Below are 17546 nucleotides of genomic sequence, written 5' to 3'. Positions count from 1 at the left end.
TGTGGTTTTTTTTTTTTTTTTTTTTTTGGTATTTTTAATAGAGACAGGGTTTCACTGTGTTAGCCAGGGTGGTCTCGATCTCCTGACCTCGTGATCCGCCCACCTCGGACTGCCAAAGTGCTGGGATTACAGGGTTGAGCCACCATGCCCAGCCGAAACCCTGCCTTTTTATCTCTAGAATCTAAAGGTCATTTGTTTTCGTGGTCATAGCTATTCTCAACTGTCCTTCTGGTCCCACTGCAGGTGCTTTTTTGCTTCCCTCTCTCTCAGTTTACTTCCCAAGGTTGCTAACTGTACTCCAGATTTGTAAATGGTGGTGCTGCTGTCCTAGTTATTGTCAGGACTCCAGAGGTCATTTCCTAGAACTTTGCAGAGATAGAGATGGCAGTGGGCTGAGGCTGAATTGGAAGCACCAGCAGATGGAGAGAGGCCTGACTACCTCTTAAATTGTGCTAAGTCTCCTAACTAAAAACATCAGAATGCCTTTTTGAGGAAATTTTTTTAAATTTAATATTACTGTTAGGTTTGCTTTAGTCCTTTTTTTTTTATTTTAAAGAGTTCATTGTTGCTTCTCCCACTTTATAGTTTTTTTGTAAAAAGGGAGGGAGAAGGAAGGAATAAAAATACTAATTTCTGTCCCATCACATAATGGCACAGAAATATACATCATTGTGTAGCAATTTCTAAGTTAATTAACTGTTTTTAATGTCAATATTCGAGGGTTGACCTAGATGACAACCAGGCACTTACTGTGGAGTCCCTAGGTCCTTTTGGTATGCAGAAGCAGCCTGGAGTTGTGGAAAGAGGTAGAGGAGTGTGAGTGGTCAGGAGACCTGGGATCTAATTGACTGTACTCTCCAGAGAGGCTGTGGACCAGTCATGAAGCTTTCATGCCCCAATCTTTAAAACAAGCTGCTGGACTAGGTAATTCTGAAGATGCCTTTAGATAGTCTCTCATTTTCAATTTGACCATTGGATTTGAGTTTGCATAGTCTATGCTGTCCAGCATAATCCAGGATGGATTTCATCATGAGGTGGGTGAGGAAGAACAACAGTTAAGAAATGGGTTTTAATCTTGGTTTTGATAGACACCCTTCTGTACCTTGGGCAGATACTGGGGGCATCATTTGTCTGTAAAATGAAGATATTGACCCAGTTCCGTGGTTCCTAACTAGGGATGCACATCAGAGTCACATATGGAGTTTTGTAGAAATATACACGTCTAGATTCAGCCCCTAGAGATTGTGATTCACTGGGAGTGTTATGGGGACCAGTTGTATATTTTTAAAAACCACAGGGATTCTGAGGCATTCCTCTTACTGAGAAGCAGTTTAACTTGGCAATATTTGACAGATACTTGACTGCCACCCCTGCCATTGGCCTGTTTGCCTGTGAAACTCTCCCTGGTGCGGGTATGTTGGTTCTTGGCCTCACTTTGCTCAGCAGCCTGGTTCTTCCTCCTCAGTAACAACCTGCAGTGTTTCACTGTACGGTGCAGTGCGGCGGCAGCTCGTGAGGAGGACCCGTACATGGACACCACCCTGAAGGTAAGAACTGGCTTATGAAGACAGTGAAACCTTACAATCACAAAGGAGCACATGGAGTACTCGTAGATTTGCTCTCAGACCTAAGCTAGGCAAGAACGAAAGAACTTAAGGTTGTCTAATGTATTGAATTAGAACTTTTGGATATAAAATAGTAAGGATTTTATGATTCATGGCTTAGTTGACAGTTTTTAAGATTGCTTTGCAAACATTTCACTCTGAATTGATTTAGTGCATAGTTTTTAAAGTTTGGTAAAGAATATAAAAAGTGTGAACTGAGAGCATTTCACAACTATAGTATACTACAATTTTATTTTTTATTTATTTATTTTTGAGGCGGAGTCTCGCTCTGTCGCCCGGACTGGAGTGCAGTGGCCGGATCTCAGCTCACTGCAAGCTCCACCTCCCGGGTTTACGCCATTCTCCTGCCTCAGCCTCCCGAGGAGCTGGGACTACAGGCGCCCGCCACCTCGCCCGGCTAGTTTTTGTATTTTTTTTAGTAGAGACGGGGTTTCACCATGTTAGCCAGGATGGTCTCGATCTCCTGACCTCGTGATCCGCCCATCTCGGCCTCCCAAAGTGCTGGGATTACAGGCTTGAGCCACCGCGCCCGGCCTATTTTTTATTTTTTTAATTTTAACTTTTAATTTTTTCGAAGCAGGGTCTTGCTCTGTCACCCAGGCTGGAGGGCAGTGGCACAATCATAGCTCACTGCAGCCTCAAACTCTTTGACTCAAGTGATCCTGCCACCCCAGCCCCTCAGGTAGCCAGGACTACAGGTGTGCACCACCATGCCCTGCTCATTTCTTTTGTATTATTATTATTATTATTATTGCAGAGATGGGGTTTTGTCATGTCGCCCAGGCTAGTCTTGAACTTCTGGGCCCAAGTGATCTGCCTGCCTCAGCCTCCCAAAATGGTGGGATTACAGGCATGAGCCACCATGCCTGGAGCAATTGTATTTTATTAAATGGAAATATAGGTGGCAGTTTTACAGAGCTGTTAACAAAACAGTCCAGAAATCAATATACTTAAGAGCACAAAATTGAATACAATGCATTAAAATGGATTTGTTTATACTATTATCAGCTATGCCTGTAATTCTGTAGTTTATAAGCCTTTGATAACCTTCTATACTTAATCTAAGAGTTAATGGATATGGTAGATCAATAATCTCATTTTTAGTGAGAAGTAAAGTGCTTGGTCTCTAAAAAAATCCTCTTGACCACAAAATAAATGTAGGCATTATTATATTGAGATTCTGTGTTTTCTGACTTTGAATTTCTGTTCTCAGAAATATGCTGATCATGTACATTATATTCACCTATGTTATTTTACCTCTGAAGTATAAGCTATTTGAATTGGCTGTTTGTTAGGAATATACATGCTGCAAGAAGCTCCCAAATCATGATGCTCTGCATTTCAAAAATTGGTTTATATCTGTCTGGAAACTGGAATACCTTTTTCCAGAAAAATAAGCCTTCAATAATGATGGTTATCTTAACAAGCCAGCCCCGACACAGTGCCTAATGTGTCTGAGATACTCTTTCACAGTCACTGTCGCCCAAATCGTGTCATATGATAGTGTTTTATGGAAAGCATGGTCTCTGAGTTCCTGGTGACCCTTTTTAATGGCCTGCCTGTGGTTTCTGTTGCTGACCAGGCTTACTGCCTGCTCTCAGCCTCTTGGGAAACCAGAACCACAGATTTCCTGTGCCTTTGTTTGTATAAGATACACACACGGCCTTTTTGAGAGATTATTTTAAATTCAGGATTATTTCCTTTGTAAAAATAGAAAAGTAACATTAAAAAAACAAAACTTCCATTCTTTGTCCTCTTCTTTTCCCTCCTTGCTTTTTCAAACCTCAGAAAGACATAGGCTTATCTATGGGTGACGGTGTGATTTAAAGTACCTTATAGATTGAAGTAGGATCAATGTAAATTTGGGAAAAAATAATTCCATGTATTTTCAGAGTCTTATAAAAGCAGAGCGAAGGAACAAGGAAGAGGCAAAGGGGAGGGATGAGGAGAGGTGGGCACCTGGTGGGGGTAGGCTGCCCTTGAGGCCAGTGGAGGTAGGAGGGAGAAGGGATGATCACACCTCACGGTTCCTCCTTTCCTGCAACTCCACCAGTTCTGAAGCCCTGGGTGCCAGTTAAACAAGCACACATTTAGCCCACCTGCCGACTCAGGCTTTGGAGCTGTGACGTCTGGAAAAAGTTTCACAACCTCAGAGTCTGGTTGAAAGTGCATGTGGTCTGTCTCCTTTTCCTCTGAGATTCTGGCTGCTCAGCACTAGCCAAGCCACCTGAACTATTTTTACATGGAGGTAACAGTGAAGATGACCTCAGAATCAAAACAGCATGTGTGGACAAGAAGGCAGGGTCCTGGCAGCATGCCAGAATAGAGCTCTTCCATTAGTTTTCTTATTCATTTCTACTTGAATTAATGGTCCTTTACAAGAGCAAAAGGCTGTCTCCTCTAGTTTATCTGACGTGTTCCAGCCTGTCAGCCATTCCATGCACTCACTGTTCATACCTAACAGACTAACAGTCAGGGGCCATCGGAACTTACAAGCATTTCTTTCACACACACATCCACAAAGAAACCATTTTGTGTACTCTACATGCAGTAGAATGTCCTTTCATAGTGTCTGGTTTTGCCTAAAAACCCCATTTCGGCATACCCCTAACCATCCTGCTAGTAGTAGGGGTTTTCCTGGGTGGCAGGGTACCAGCTTCCTCTCATGGAGGTATCTGTGGGGCACACACAGAGGTTCCTGCAGCTGTGGGACCCTCTTTCCACATTAATTCAATCAATAAATAACAGTTTGTTGACTGAGTAGCTCTATAGAGTGTGCTATTGGTTACATAGGTTTAGATAACCTCCTCTGTTAAGAACAGGCATTTAGGTTATTTTTTGTTTGTTTGTTTTTTGGTGGTGGTGGGTATGGGATGGTGGCAGCAGAAGAGATTTTATCAAATAAACTGACTGATTTTTGAAGAGTGAAGTGCATGTACCTTTATTTCTTGCTTAAATTTGTGGTCTTCCTTTACTAGGCTTGCCCACCTGTTAGTATGGATGTCTGTGCTTTAAGAATACAGCTTTTCATAGGCTTGAAAGCCATCTGTCACTTCAAAAACCACATCATACTTTTGACTAAAGCAGACCCTGAGGCCATTCCAGAGAGAAGACAGTCACCCAAGAGGCTTCTGTAAGCATCCCCTTGCCCCAGGCATTCCTGCCAGTTTCTGGAATGAATTGTAACTGGTATATTTTGTGTTTATCTTTTTTTAAATCATAACTTGGAATGATCAAATGGCTTTTTTTATGGTAGTCTTTTTCCAGAGAAAGAAAAGAAGGTTCTAACAATCTCTGTAATACACTTTATAACTGACCTGGGAACTTCTAGGAGAAAATGGATTATAAAATAGTTTCAGTAAAAATCAAAGGTGTTTTAGATTAGTGAAAGGTTTTCTGTGTAATTAATGGGAAAGACTGAGCCTGTAATACTAATTGAAACTACAGAACTTTTTACTGTCTTTCTTCTTTGACCCTTTCAGTAGTTACATTTTTATCTAAAATTATTTTCTGATATTCCAAAAGAAATTAATAATGTATGTTTTACCTTAAAGCACATTGATGATCTATAGATGTGCGATCTATCTGAAAATAAAGTTGTATTTTGATAACATTCATCTCTTGTTATCTGTTAGGTTTCTGCTTTCCCACTGTTTAGAATAGAATGCTTAATTCCAGACTAGTTATGCTTCTGTTTGATGTTTTCTTACTTAGTGGTAGAGAATGCAATCTAATTTCTCTAAGGAAAATTTAATCAAGAAAGAAATCTCTTCAGGGAGTGAAGCATATGGTGTATGTCGTATCAAACATTTTATTTTAAAAATCCATGTTAAAAATAACTTTTTCAAATTGTTAGTGGCTATGCTTTGTTGCTTCAACAGGAATCAGAGGGGGACTTTTGGTAACTGATCACTTTGAGTGTACACAGAGTGATCTGGGGCTTACTGATCCTAAAAGCTTTCTGGCGAGAGGAAAAGCAGTTTGTAGTCTTGCACATTTGATATAATTTTTTAAATGATCTTTTAAAAATTCTAATTCATTTGATAAACAATTTTAAAAGATTATACACTAAAGAAAATGCATCACATAGTGAAAGCAAGAGATAAGATAGTGCTTTAAGCAAACTTAACAGTTTTATGTGTCTTCGTCGTATTCTCAGCAGCCATGATGTTGCTTCTGCTTAGATTTGTGGCTTAAGGCATGCTAGATTCGTGAAAGTCAAATGCAGAAATGAGCCTGGGCATGGGAACTTATGCAGTCAAGGATCTTTTCCTTTTGATAGGACTTGCCTGTTCTTTGAACTTATTGCTCATTTGAGAATACTTGTGGAGTGAATTGGAAGCAGTTGGTTTATCATTACATGAAAATTACAGAATATTAAATGCAGTTAGCCTATGTAGTATTGTGAACTAATATTCCATAAAAATAGAGTGTACAGTTAATCACTTAAGAAAATAGTAAATGAAAATGATTTTATAGTTATTTTATATCCAGTATTTACCATTTACAACTACCATTTATTAATAATGTCATTTTAAAATTATTGTCCTTTGTTTTGCTTTTAGTTCTAGAAAAGATACCAGTGTTAAGATCAAAATACCTCCTGTAGCTGAGGCTGGGTGGAATTTGTATATTGTGAATACGATCTCACCAGTGCAACTGTACAAAGAGATGGTACTCATTTCAAACTTCTGATTCTTGTTTGTAGATATTTAGACTGAAATTAATGATCAGAAATTGATTCTAATTATCATACATTCAAGATGCCGTAGCCATTCAGCTTCCTGACTCTGTCTGACAGTGGAATGTGTGTCTGTCTCTGCGTCTTCATTTTTACAGCTTCTGACATCCAAGGAACCAGTAGAAATTCCGTTCACTAGAATAAGACTGCCTTATTCATACCCACTCTCTGAAGGAGATCGATTGGCCAATCTAAACATAGTCTTTGACCTTAACTTTGAACCCTGGCAAAGATAGCTAAGAAATGGAGGAAAAAAAAATCTAGGATTGTATATCCCTGTCCCACTCTTCTTATTTAGAAATGTTAGCAGATTGTCCCAGGGCACTACAGCTACTGCAGCATTGTCCTGGGGGAAGGGACCCAGAGGGAGCATCCTTATTCCTGATCTAAAAGTGACAGCTTCCTACTCATCCCTGGCAATTATTTTACTCTTTATTTGGAACAATTTCAGACTTAAAGAAAAGTTACAAGAATAAGTATATTGTTCTGAACCCTTTGGGAGACTGAGGCAGGTGGGTTGCTTGAGGCCAGGAGTTTGAGACTAGCCTGGGTAACATAGTGAGGTCCCATTTGTACAAAAAATAAAAAAATTAGCCAGTTGTGGTGGCACATACTTGTAGTCCTAGCTACTTGGGAAGCTAAGATGGGAAGATCACTTGAGCCCAGGAGTTCAAGGCTACAATGAACTATGGTCATACCACTGCATTCCAGCTTGGGTGACACAGCAAGACCCTGATTCTTTTGACTTCAAAAAAGAATGTTCTGTATATTCCCATTCCCAACACAGATTTCTCCACAGTCAACATTTTACCCTATTTGCTTCTCTCTCTCTCTCTCTTATGCACTCTGTGCTTTCTGTGCACACACATATACATACACTGTTTTCTGATTCTTTGGGAGGTAAACTGCATACATCAGTCTTTTGCCCCTAAGTACTTCAGCATATATTTTCTAAGAATCAGGATACTCTCTTGCATACCACAATACAGTAGTATGTTTTAATACATTTACCATTGGCACAGTGCTTTATCTGGTTTGTTCATAGTCTAATTCTGTCAGCTGACTCAGTGGCTTAATAGCATTCCCCCTCCTCCAGTTCAAGACCCAGTCTAGGATCAGTTAGTGTGTCTCTTTAGCCTCCTTGAATCTTGAATATTTCTATAGCCTTTCATTATATTTTATGACATGGATATTTTTGAAAAATACAGTTTTCCCCTTTACTTTTTTTTTTGAGAGTGTTCCTTATTTAGGGTTTGCTCTTTTTTTTAATGGTTAGATTCAGATTATGCATTTTCAGCCAGAATATTGCATAGGTGATTTTTGTGTTAAGGGTATCACATCTGGAGGCACATGCTGTTCATCTGCCCCTCTTTGGTGATGTTAATTTTGATCATCAGATCAAGGTGTTCCCTGATTTGTCCCTGCCAATAATTTAATGCCAGTTATTATGTCAGCTGTGCCCTGTATTTTCAGTCTTGCTTAATTGAAAGTCTTCATTTAGGTGATTTGAGTGCTAGAGTCTGAATATATTGATTGAGTCAGATTAGCGAGTGATAATTTTTACGAGCTCTCTATGAGTTATGGAAATAGATGTAGTAGAGCCTAAACTTACAAACTGAAACTAAAATAGAGGAAGAATACTCAGTCTAAATTTGAGAAAGAATTAAATCACAATTTTTTTTAAGCTTAACTATTTCAAATATTAGTACCTTCACTAGTCTTTTTGAGATAAAATTGTTGCTAAGTTTACAGTATTATTAGTATTACAATATTATTTGGACCTCTCTAATGATTAGAGCTGTTTAACAAGGTATTATTTATAATCATGTATGTATTAAACTGGCTCATAGATGATGGGAAAAAAGCCGTTCAGCTAAGCCCTTGTCAGAATGGTAAATAACTAGTTTGTTTACTTTTAGAGTTTAATATATCCAAGTGTTAACTTTACTAACAAAATATATAAATTATTTTAAGAACTGAGGAACTTTTGAGCGTCTCTCTTCAGCAACATTAGTGTTTGTCTTTTTTGTTTTAGATAGATTATAGCAATACCTATAAGACTGTCAAAACCCAGAGCTGCATTCACCTTCTCAGTGAGGCTCATCTGTTAGTAAGAGCTGCCCTGATGGATGCCAGTCAGCTGGAACCTGGAGAGAAGGCAGAGCTTTTGGAAGCATTTAAGGAAAGCTGTGGGCACCTTGGGGACTGTTACAGCAGGTGGGTAACACCTCTTGAAACCTTGTTACAGAAGCCATCTTGAGCTTTGGGTGCAATTGTTAGCTTTTCCATCTCGGGTAGTTACCTGATAAATGAGGAGGTGGTTCATTTATTCACTTCTTCCACAAGCATTTATTGAGCACATACTCTGTTAGATACTGTACTAGGCTTAAACATACAAAAATGAATGTGACCCATTTCCTGCTCTCAAGGAGTCACAGTTTAGAAGATGAGCAGTAAGTCTCAAGTTTGTGATTTTCCCACTGTTTAACTTAGGACTTTGACATTTTTCTCAGGCTTTGAAAATCCCTGACATAGCTGTATGACTAGTTTATTGTCTGTAGCTTAAGGGAGAGCTGCCAGTTGGACAGTCTATGATTTTGATCTTAGTAGTCAGTGCTTTTATGATATCAGAAAGGGACACTAGTATGAATAGTATTCTTATTTTTGAGAGTAATGTTTACACATTGTTTTGCATATGATTGTTTTCAGACTTACTTGATCCACATGAATGATTAAAAATTAATAAAACAGACTTTTCCTCCTATAAACACCATTATTTTAGAGTCTGATCATGAATATTAGAATTAACTTAAATTGTTGTTTTTGTTTCTATTATGAGCAGGCAAAAAGAAAGTGCATTAATTAGAAGTTTGTAAAATAAAACTTAGGAGTTTGTTTTAGTTACTAATGGCAGTAGAAAAGTATTTTGGAATTTATATCTTCTGGAAAGCATGATATATTCTATTATAGAATGTGTTAGATATCCAAGTTTAAAAATTACAAATTTGACTAGGCATGGTGGCTCACACCTGGAATCCCAGCACTTTGGGAGGCTGAGGTGGGATGATCACTTGAGGTCAGGAGTTTGAGATCAGTCTGGGCAACATAGTGAGACTCTGTCTTTAAAAGAATGACAAATTTCAGAGTTTTTATTTCCTTCCATTTAGGCTTGACTCCCAGCATTCTCATCTCACCTTGCCATACTATAAGATGTCTGGTTTGTCTATGGCTGAAGTTCTGGCCCGCATGGACTGGACAGTAGAGGATGGATTACAGAAATACGAGAGGGGATTAATCTTTTACATTAATCATTCACTTTATGAAAACCTGGATGAAGAATTAAGTGAAGTGATTATAGTTTTCTGTTTTATATCTATTTTTAACTTTTCATTTTAGTGGTTTATTTTATGTAGTACTGTTTAGAAATCAGGTTCCAAATATTTTTCTTCTTTGATATTCTTTTTCTAAAAAAGTAATGTGCCGTTTTCTTCATTAATGAAGACAGAATTATAGCTTGGAAAAGAACTTATGAGTAATCTTCTCATACTTTCTCATTATACAGACAGGGACATGTGGTCTGTTCTAGTCTCAACACCTGCCAGTGACAGTAGCATGTCCTCAGAAGAGCTACACAGAATGCGGCCCTTGCCTTCCATCTTCTCATCTGTAGTCCTTCCCGCAACCCTAATTATCCCTTACTCCGTGTGTCCAAAACTTCACTTACAAAACTCTGACCTTAGGCCAGTGACCTTAAGCCATTATTAGGGATTATTTTTAGGGCCGGGCACGTGGCTAATATCTGTAATTCCAACACTTTGGGAAGTCGAGGTGGGAGGATTACTTGAGGCCAGAAGTTTGAGACCAGCCTAGGCAATATAGCAAGACCCCATCTCTACAGAAAATTAAAAAATTAGCTGGGCTTGATGGCATACATCAGTATGTAGTTACAGCTACTCAGGAGGCTGAGGCAGGAGGATCGCTTGAGCCCAGGAGTTTGAGGCTGCAGTGAACCACAATTACACCACTGCATTCCAGCATGGGCAATATGGAAAAACCCTGTCTTAGAGAGAGAAAAGAAAAGATAATCCCTCATGTATTTCATACATAGTTGGATGCAAATATGCCAAGTTAGAAATTGTGGTATCAAATGTTCTAAGGTTTTGAAGTGAAATTTTCTCATACAGTTTACTTAATTGGGCATATTTTGAACTAAATGGTAGTTTTTATGATGGATTTTTATTGTAATTCAATCAAATATTTATTTTCTTCTTCTGAAGTGTTGAAATTAGAAATGCTGGTCATAACCTGGTACATATTTTCATTGTTTTTCTTCATTACAATCAGCAAAGAGATCACTTCAGGTTATCTCAGGCCTCCCTTGTATTAGTATCAGTTTTGTCTTTTTAAAATTAGAACATAATACTGTAGTATTATCTTACTTGGAATGTTTGTGTCTTGGCTTTTTGCACGTTTTGCTGATTTTGTTGCTTTCTTCTGACTGACTGACCTTTTATTCCTTTTATTCCTTCGTGCTCACTAAAGGAATTAGCAGCAAAAGTGGTTCAGATGTTTTATGTGGCTGAGCCAAAGCAAGTGCCCCATATTCTCTGTAGTCCTTCTATGAAGAATATTAATCCCTTAACTGCCATGAGCTATCTAAGGAAGCTGGATACTTCTGGGTTTTCATCAATCTTAGTGACATTGACCAAGGCAGCAGTGGCTCTGAAAATGGGAGATCTTGACATGCACAGAAATGAAATGAAAAGCCATTCAGAGGTATGGAGCCCTGCCCAGTGCTAACAGAAGGCTGAAATAGGCCCTGGTAATCCTGAAGTGTTTAGCTGTCTTCTGGCTTCTTTCTAGCTCATATGTTCTTGGTTGTAATGGAAAACAGACAATATTAGAAACAAAGTGATCCAAATGGGACTTCGAATCTGGCAAATGAAAAAGAAATAAGACTGATAAATGACAGCAGTGGATATCCAAAGACTTCAACTTAGTGTCAGGTGTGTTCAGATCACTGAGCTTGTTACTGAAGAACTGGCTCTGCTCCGAGGGGATGATGTGATCTGGCATCAGGGATATGGTGTGTGCACTGGAAAAGAACAGAGTAATATGTATTTAAGAACAGCAAAGGGCATATTAGCCATGGACTTTAGAAGTCTAGTAGTTGCAGAAATAACCCCCACTTGGTACAATCACAGATAACTTTATGGAGGATTGGACTTTTGAATGTTGTACCAAGAAACACAGGCTTCCCCGTGGAAAAGAGGTCATTTAGGGACACTACCAAAGGTGTTAATCATTTAAGGGAAGAAAATAAGAGGTAGTGTAATTGAACACTTATTATTTACCAGCTCCTTGCGTATATTATTTAATTCTTAATAATGCTATAAGGTAGGAGTATTATACAAATGAGGGAATTAAGTATTATACAAATGAGGGAATTAAGACACAGAGAGGTTAAGTAACTCATCAGGATCACACAGCTATTAAGTGGTAGAACCAGAATTGAACCGGGCAGCCTGACTTCAGAACCTGTGCTCCTGCACTGTTTTCTTGCCAGATTGTGGCCAAAGCCCACAGTGTGACTTGGGTTGCTAAAAAAGGAAGAACATAAGTGCTTTATCGCTGTACAAATGACATGCTTTGTTATGATGAGGAGGGCAAGTCAACATCGGGATGTCTTCTGTTTTGAAGAGTAGAATTCTAGAAAAATGACTTTTCATAATTTTGAAAAAACCTAAGATATATTAGTCATTGCTTGGTATTTATAGGAGAATGGTTTCAGAACCTTCTACAGTTACCAAAATCCACAGAAGCTAAAGTTGCTTATATAAAGTGGCATAGTATTTGCATATAACCTATCTGCTTTCTCCAATATACTTCAAATCATCTCTATTACTTATAATACCTAATATAATGTCAACTGCTATATACATAGTTGTTAATACTGAATTGTTTAGAGAATAATAATTTAAAAATCTGCAAATATTCAGAACAGAGGTAGTTTCCCCCCCGCCATTTTTTTTTTTTTTTTTTTTTTGAGACAGAGCCTCATTCTGTGGCCCAGGCTGGAGTGCAGTGGTGCAATCTCAGCTTACTGCAACCTCCACCTCCTGGGTTCAAGTGATTCTCCTGCCTCAGCCTCCCAAGTAGCTGGGATTACAGGTATGCACCACCGTGCTTGGCTAATTTTTGTATTTTTAGTAGAGACGGGGTTTTACCATGTTAGCCAAGGTGGTCTTGAACTCCTGATCTCAAGTGATCTGCCCTCCTCGGCCTTCCAAAGTGCTGGGATTACAGGCATGAGCTACTGCATTCAGCCATCCCGAATATTTTTGATCTGTGGTTGGTTGAATCCATGGATGTGAAACCCACAGAGACAGAAAATTGACTGCATTTTCAAATCAAGTAGACCTAAATATAAAGCTCTCTACAAAAAATAGGACACCTTGATGCTTAGTGAAATGTTAGTAACTTCTGTAAGACAGTCAGTGGTGTCCTTCTTTGGGTAAGAACTAGCCTTTATAGTCAAAGAAAACATTGTGATTAAATTATTAATAGCTTAACCATGCATTGTGAATGCACTAGCATGTTTAGTATTTCTAAGGTTGACAATCTAAATACAATGTACCTTTTGTTCCTAAATTTCTTTCTTATCTGAAGATGAAGTTGGTATGTGGCTTCATTCTGGAACCTCGGCTATTGATTCAACAGAGAAAGGGACAGATTGTTCCAACTGAGCTTGCACTTCACTTGAAGGAGACTCAGCCTGGATTGCTTGTGGCTTCAGTTCTGGGCTTGCAGAAGAACAACAAAATTGGAATTGAAGAAGCAGATTCCTTTTTTAAGGTTTGTCACTTTGAAAATGGGATTTTTCTGGATGGCCTCATTAAATTGGTGGTGGGGAGGGACAGCATAAAAGAAGTGAGTTTTTCATTTGTTTGTGTATTGAAAAAACAGACATACATAATCAGTTATAAAAGTACTAATTAAAAGATTATATCTGAAGAAACTTTATTTGTACAACCTAGAATCTGTTTCCTTTAAAAAATGTCTAACTTTTATTTCGCCATGGCACTAATGCTAATGGTAAATTATTAATTGCATGGCCCATGTGATGCTTTGATATCCAGCCCGGCTGTCGCTTTATCAGTGCTCTATTTGTCTGGAATATAGAGGCTTCTGTTACTGTTTTCAAGGTGCTTTGTGCTAAGGATGAAGATACAACTCCTCAGCTCTTGGTAGACTTTTGGGAAGCTCAGCTAGTGGCATGTCTCCCAGATGTGGTCCTTCAGGAACTCTTTTTCAAGCTCACATCACAGTACATCTGGAGATTGTCTAAGAGGCAGCCTCCTGACACCACACCATTGCGAACGTCGGAGGATCTGGTAAGATAATGGAATAATACCTTAAATTTAACCTATGCATTGCCCATTACAAAAACATACCTTCTTATTTTTAATAACTTATTATAAAATATAACCTAGTTTTCTATTACCAGGTATCTTATTTACGCAGGAGTTAAAAATACACTTAAAATTTGTCTATAACTGAAGTGGCCTACATTTTAAATAATTTTGTACTCTGAAGAATGTCCTCTACTTATTAATTTCCCTCACTTACTTGAAGTGGTAGCTCAGTTGCCAAAGCATGGAGAAAGGGACTTCTTCCAGAACATCACATCTGGCCTTCCTCAGCAGAGGATCATTAAATAGAACATAAGAGAGAAGACATCTGCAGACCTCATTGGTGGGAGAGGAACTGCAGAAGGCTGTGGGAGGGAGACTTCCTTAGTGAGCCCCCATTTCCTGTCTGTTTCACATAAAGGAGCTGTTCTGTGGCACTTGAGGCAGCCAGTAATAACTCTTTCTACCCTTCTTGCTCCCAGCCCATTTCTCTCACAGCCCATTAGCCATGGCTAATGGAGGGCTAAGTGGAAAAGTTACCAGCTTCTTGAGTAAGCAAGGCTTCTTGGGAATTGTCTTGAGAATTTATGAAAGATATTTTGCCTTCTAAAGAAAGTAGTATTAATAAAAATTAGTTCCAATATTCTTACTAGGTATAATTGGCTTAAATGCAGTATTGTTCTTTTTGCTAGAAAGTGCGTGTTTGGAGTATTTACATTTTAAAATATATGGAAATATTTAGTGTAGAAGCAAGCAAGACTGAAATATTTTCCAGGGGAATATATTCTTAAAAACTGTCCTTCCCATTCCCAGGAAAGTGTATACCTAATTCTATGACATGGCAGAGAATTAATGATTGCTTGCTCTTCGTGGAATGGATAAGCAAGCTTTTGTTGTTATATTTTGTTTATGAGAAATTCCTTTATGTTTTAGATAAATGCCTGTAGTCATTATGGCTTAATTTATCCATGGGTTCACATCTTAATATCATCTGATTCATTAGCGGATAAAAATTATACAGAAGATCTTTCAAAATTACAGGTAAGTAAAAATACCTCCTTTTCTTATGAAAATGCATATTATGATATAGTGTAAGATTAAATTTGCTGAGACCCCAGGTGTCCTGTTAATCTAGAATGTAGAATTTTGAGGGGCAAAATCCATAGTTAGGCATACTCAGGAGACTTGGAGGGAATTCCTGCCTCTGCCTGAAACTGATGATGGATGGGACACCTGTGCTGAGTGGCTGGTTTCATTGCAGGTGGATGGACAAACTTCACCAAGTCTCCTGGCTGATTTCCTCGTTTTCAGGATGCGCTTGAAAACACTTTGTGAAATGAAAGTGTGGCAAATGTTTAGTGGTGTTTTTATTGATGTAGTTTGTTTTTGTTAGTGTTGACTTACACATTTTAGGCCTCTCACCCAAGCCAGGCACTGCTCTTTCTCTTATAAGAAACAGGTCAAAGTAGTCAGTTTATCCAGCTCCTGAAAAGGATTTTTCAGAAATGAAGGGGATGATTAGAGAATGTGGGTCATCCTTTAATAATTCTGACTGCAGCAGTGTTTTGGCTGGCAGTGAGAATTAAAGTCCACATTTTTGGTGGATCAGGCTGGGCCACATGAGCATGTGATTTTATTTAATGCAGTTGAGTGGCCCAAAGACCGAATATAATTCCCACATCTATTTTCTTTGGTCTTCCCAGTGTAGGTGCTAACATACAAAAATCAAGATTTCCTATTAAGAATTCTGAGTGTCAAGTCACTATTGAAAAATTTAGCAGCTCTGTTAACCCAAGGTCCTCATTGCTTCTGACCTGAGGGTTGGGACTGACCCGGAGCCCCTCCTTGGGCAGTGCTCACACTGTCCTCCTGCACAGTTATCATCTTTGGGGCATCCTGACCCAAATGCTGAGTGTCTGTTTTCCTTATCCCAACTGCCCTCATGCATCTTCATCATTTGATTGGCCTCTATAGGCTTTTGAATTTGCAATGCCTCATTTACACTATGGGAACTGATGTAAGTGTAGTTGTTACTTAATATCAAATTGGGAATGGGGCTTAGAGGAGGGAAGCTGAAGAGGCCATACTGCTTAGACTCAGCCTTCAGTTGGGGCTGTGGTGTTCCCAGAGATGGCATTATTTATGTGCTTCTTTAAAAAATAACAAAAGAAGATTCTTCTTGTCTCTTGTCTCTAGTACCATTGTGATACAAAGCCTTCTGAGGGCCTAGCCTCAGATTTTGTTCACCTCACAAATATTGCTTGAGCATGTGCTATAGATGTTATGGGGAGCATTGGACAAGACAGTGGAACTTTGCCTTCCTAGAACATATACACTAATTACATATTTAAAATTGTAATTGGAATAAGTGCTATTAAATTTTCCTGATAAATCTTTAAAGCATATTTATAATCATTGCTTGAAAAAGTATAATTCAGTGATCTTTTAAAATTTGTTTCAAAATATTTTAAAAGGAAAATCTTTGCTATTAAAGGTGGAAAATCTTTGCTATTAAATAGCAAAATCTTTGCTATTGAAGGAGAAACATAATCTGCCTAAACTTTTATAATTTTTTTTTGAAGATACAGAGTCTCACTCTTTTGCCCAAATTAGAGTGCAGTGGCAATCATGGCTCACTGTAACCTCGAACTCCTGGGCTCAAGTGATCCTCCCATCTCGGCTTCCCAAAGTTCTGGGATTACAGTTGTGAGCCACTGCACCTGGCCTTATTTTCAAACTTCCTGATTACATGGATAAAACTAAGTAAAAGTTCATGGGTAGTTGAAGTTATGACTAGTTTTATTTTAGTCATAATTCGGTACACATGCCTTGCTCCTTCCTACTGCCCCCACTCCCGTCCCCATTATCTGGATTAGTCAAGAGTTAAATAGAGAGATAATCTCTTTTCTTCCATGTTGGAAGACCCTTTGAGTGAGAGATTATCAACCTTATTTCATCTCTGCCATCTGATTGTCAGGAAATTATTCACATGAATAATTTATTAAACTTGCAGGAAGGGACCAACCTTATTCTCCTGGTCATTCCTTGGTAGATATTTGGAATAAAATAATCACACTGACTGTGATTGGATAGATCACTTTCCATATTCTCCTGTGAGCCTCAGAAGATGCTGTAGCAAAAAGGAGGCAGGGACAAGAAAATTAGGATATGACCATCTCATCTTTATCCTGGAGAAAGGGAAAGTGGAGATTATTTTTGTGGTAGAATCAAAAGTAGTGTATATAGTTTAATTGCTTAAAGTAAATGTTGGTGAAGTTGTAAATTCCGAGATAATACTGCCCGCTGTTATTCATCTTGTGACAGAGTGGTATTGATAACAATGACTAGTTCTAAACAATCGCTTTAATCTTATTAAGTGTTAAATTGTATTTTTGCATATGTATGTAGCACGTGCTTATTATAGAAAATTTGGAAAATGCAGGAAGGGATGTAAAGAAAACAAAGAGTAGGCTTTGTTGTCCCATCCTGTGTGCTGTTTCAAATTGCCATGCTCTTCCGACAGTATTTCCGTATGTGCATTTACCTATGTAGATTTTATAAAACTGATCATGTTCAGAATATAATTTCATTTTGAAATTTTTTTACTTATTTTATCATAAGCATTTTTTTATTAACTAGCCTTTGAAAACATAGTTTTGATGGCTGTGTAATGTTCCATTATCTGAGTGTACCATATGTGTTTACTTATCTTTTGTTGTTAAACATATAGATTACTTACAAATTTTCAATATTGTGAATACTCTTGCG

General features: G+C 38.3%; 1 protein-coding gene and 1 long non-coding RNA gene across 8 annotated transcripts in view; one reads left to right on the top strand and one right to left on the bottom strand.

Moving 5' to 3' along the window:
- The window catches only part of HPS3 (HPS3 biogenesis of lysosomal organelles complex 2 subunit 1), a 45196-nt gene that overhangs the window by 21055 nt on the left and 6595 nt on the right, over nucleotides 1–17546 (top strand). For 5 of the 6 annotated variants that reach the window (XR_004437297.1, XR_004437298.1, XM_033212356.1 and 2 more), the window contains 9 exons: nucleotides 1466–1547; nucleotides 4604–4758; nucleotides 6191–6299; nucleotides 8402–8583; nucleotides 9534–9714; nucleotides 10909–11142; nucleotides 13036–13221; nucleotides 13572–13760; nucleotides 14712–14819. Coding sequence is in view for 4 of the 6 variants with exons in the window: in XM_033212356.1 (XP_033068247.1) it covers nucleotides 1466–1547; nucleotides 4604–4758; nucleotides 6191–6299; nucleotides 8402–8583; nucleotides 9534–9714; nucleotides 10909–11142; nucleotides 13036–13221; nucleotides 13572–13760; nucleotides 14712–14819 (1426 nt within the window). In the remaining 2 variants the exon portion in view is untranslated. The remainder of the gene's footprint in view (nucleotides 1–1465; nucleotides 1548–4603; nucleotides 4759–6190; nucleotides 6300–8401; nucleotides 8584–9533; nucleotides 9715–10908; nucleotides 11143–13035; nucleotides 13222–13571; nucleotides 13761–14711; nucleotides 14820–17546) is intronic. The other variant, XM_033212358.1, reaches the window with a different exon arrangement.
- LOC117084051 lies at nucleotides 13298–16964 on the bottom strand. Of its 2 annotated transcripts, XR_004437300.1 has the most exons (3): nucleotides 16804–16964; nucleotides 15183–15263; nucleotides 13302–13757 (listed from the first exon to the last, which is right to left on the bottom strand). It is a non-coding gene; the product is annotated as an uncharacterized LOC117084051 (long non-coding RNA). The 2 variants fall into 2 exon arrangements; XR_004437299.1 differs by lacking the exon at nucleotides 15183–15263 and having other exon boundaries at nucleotides 13298–13757.

This window comes from Trachypithecus francoisi, unplaced genomic scaffold, assembly GCF_009764315.1.
Source record: "Trachypithecus francoisi isolate TF-2019V2 unplaced genomic scaffold, Tfra_2.0 Lachesis_group0, whole genome shotgun sequence".
NCBI classification, from domain to species: Eukaryota; Metazoa; Chordata; class Mammalia; order Primates; family Cercopithecidae; genus Trachypithecus; species Trachypithecus francoisi.
Note: the sequence above shows the minus strand (reverse complement) of the source record. Positions and strands in the feature narration are given on the sequence as shown.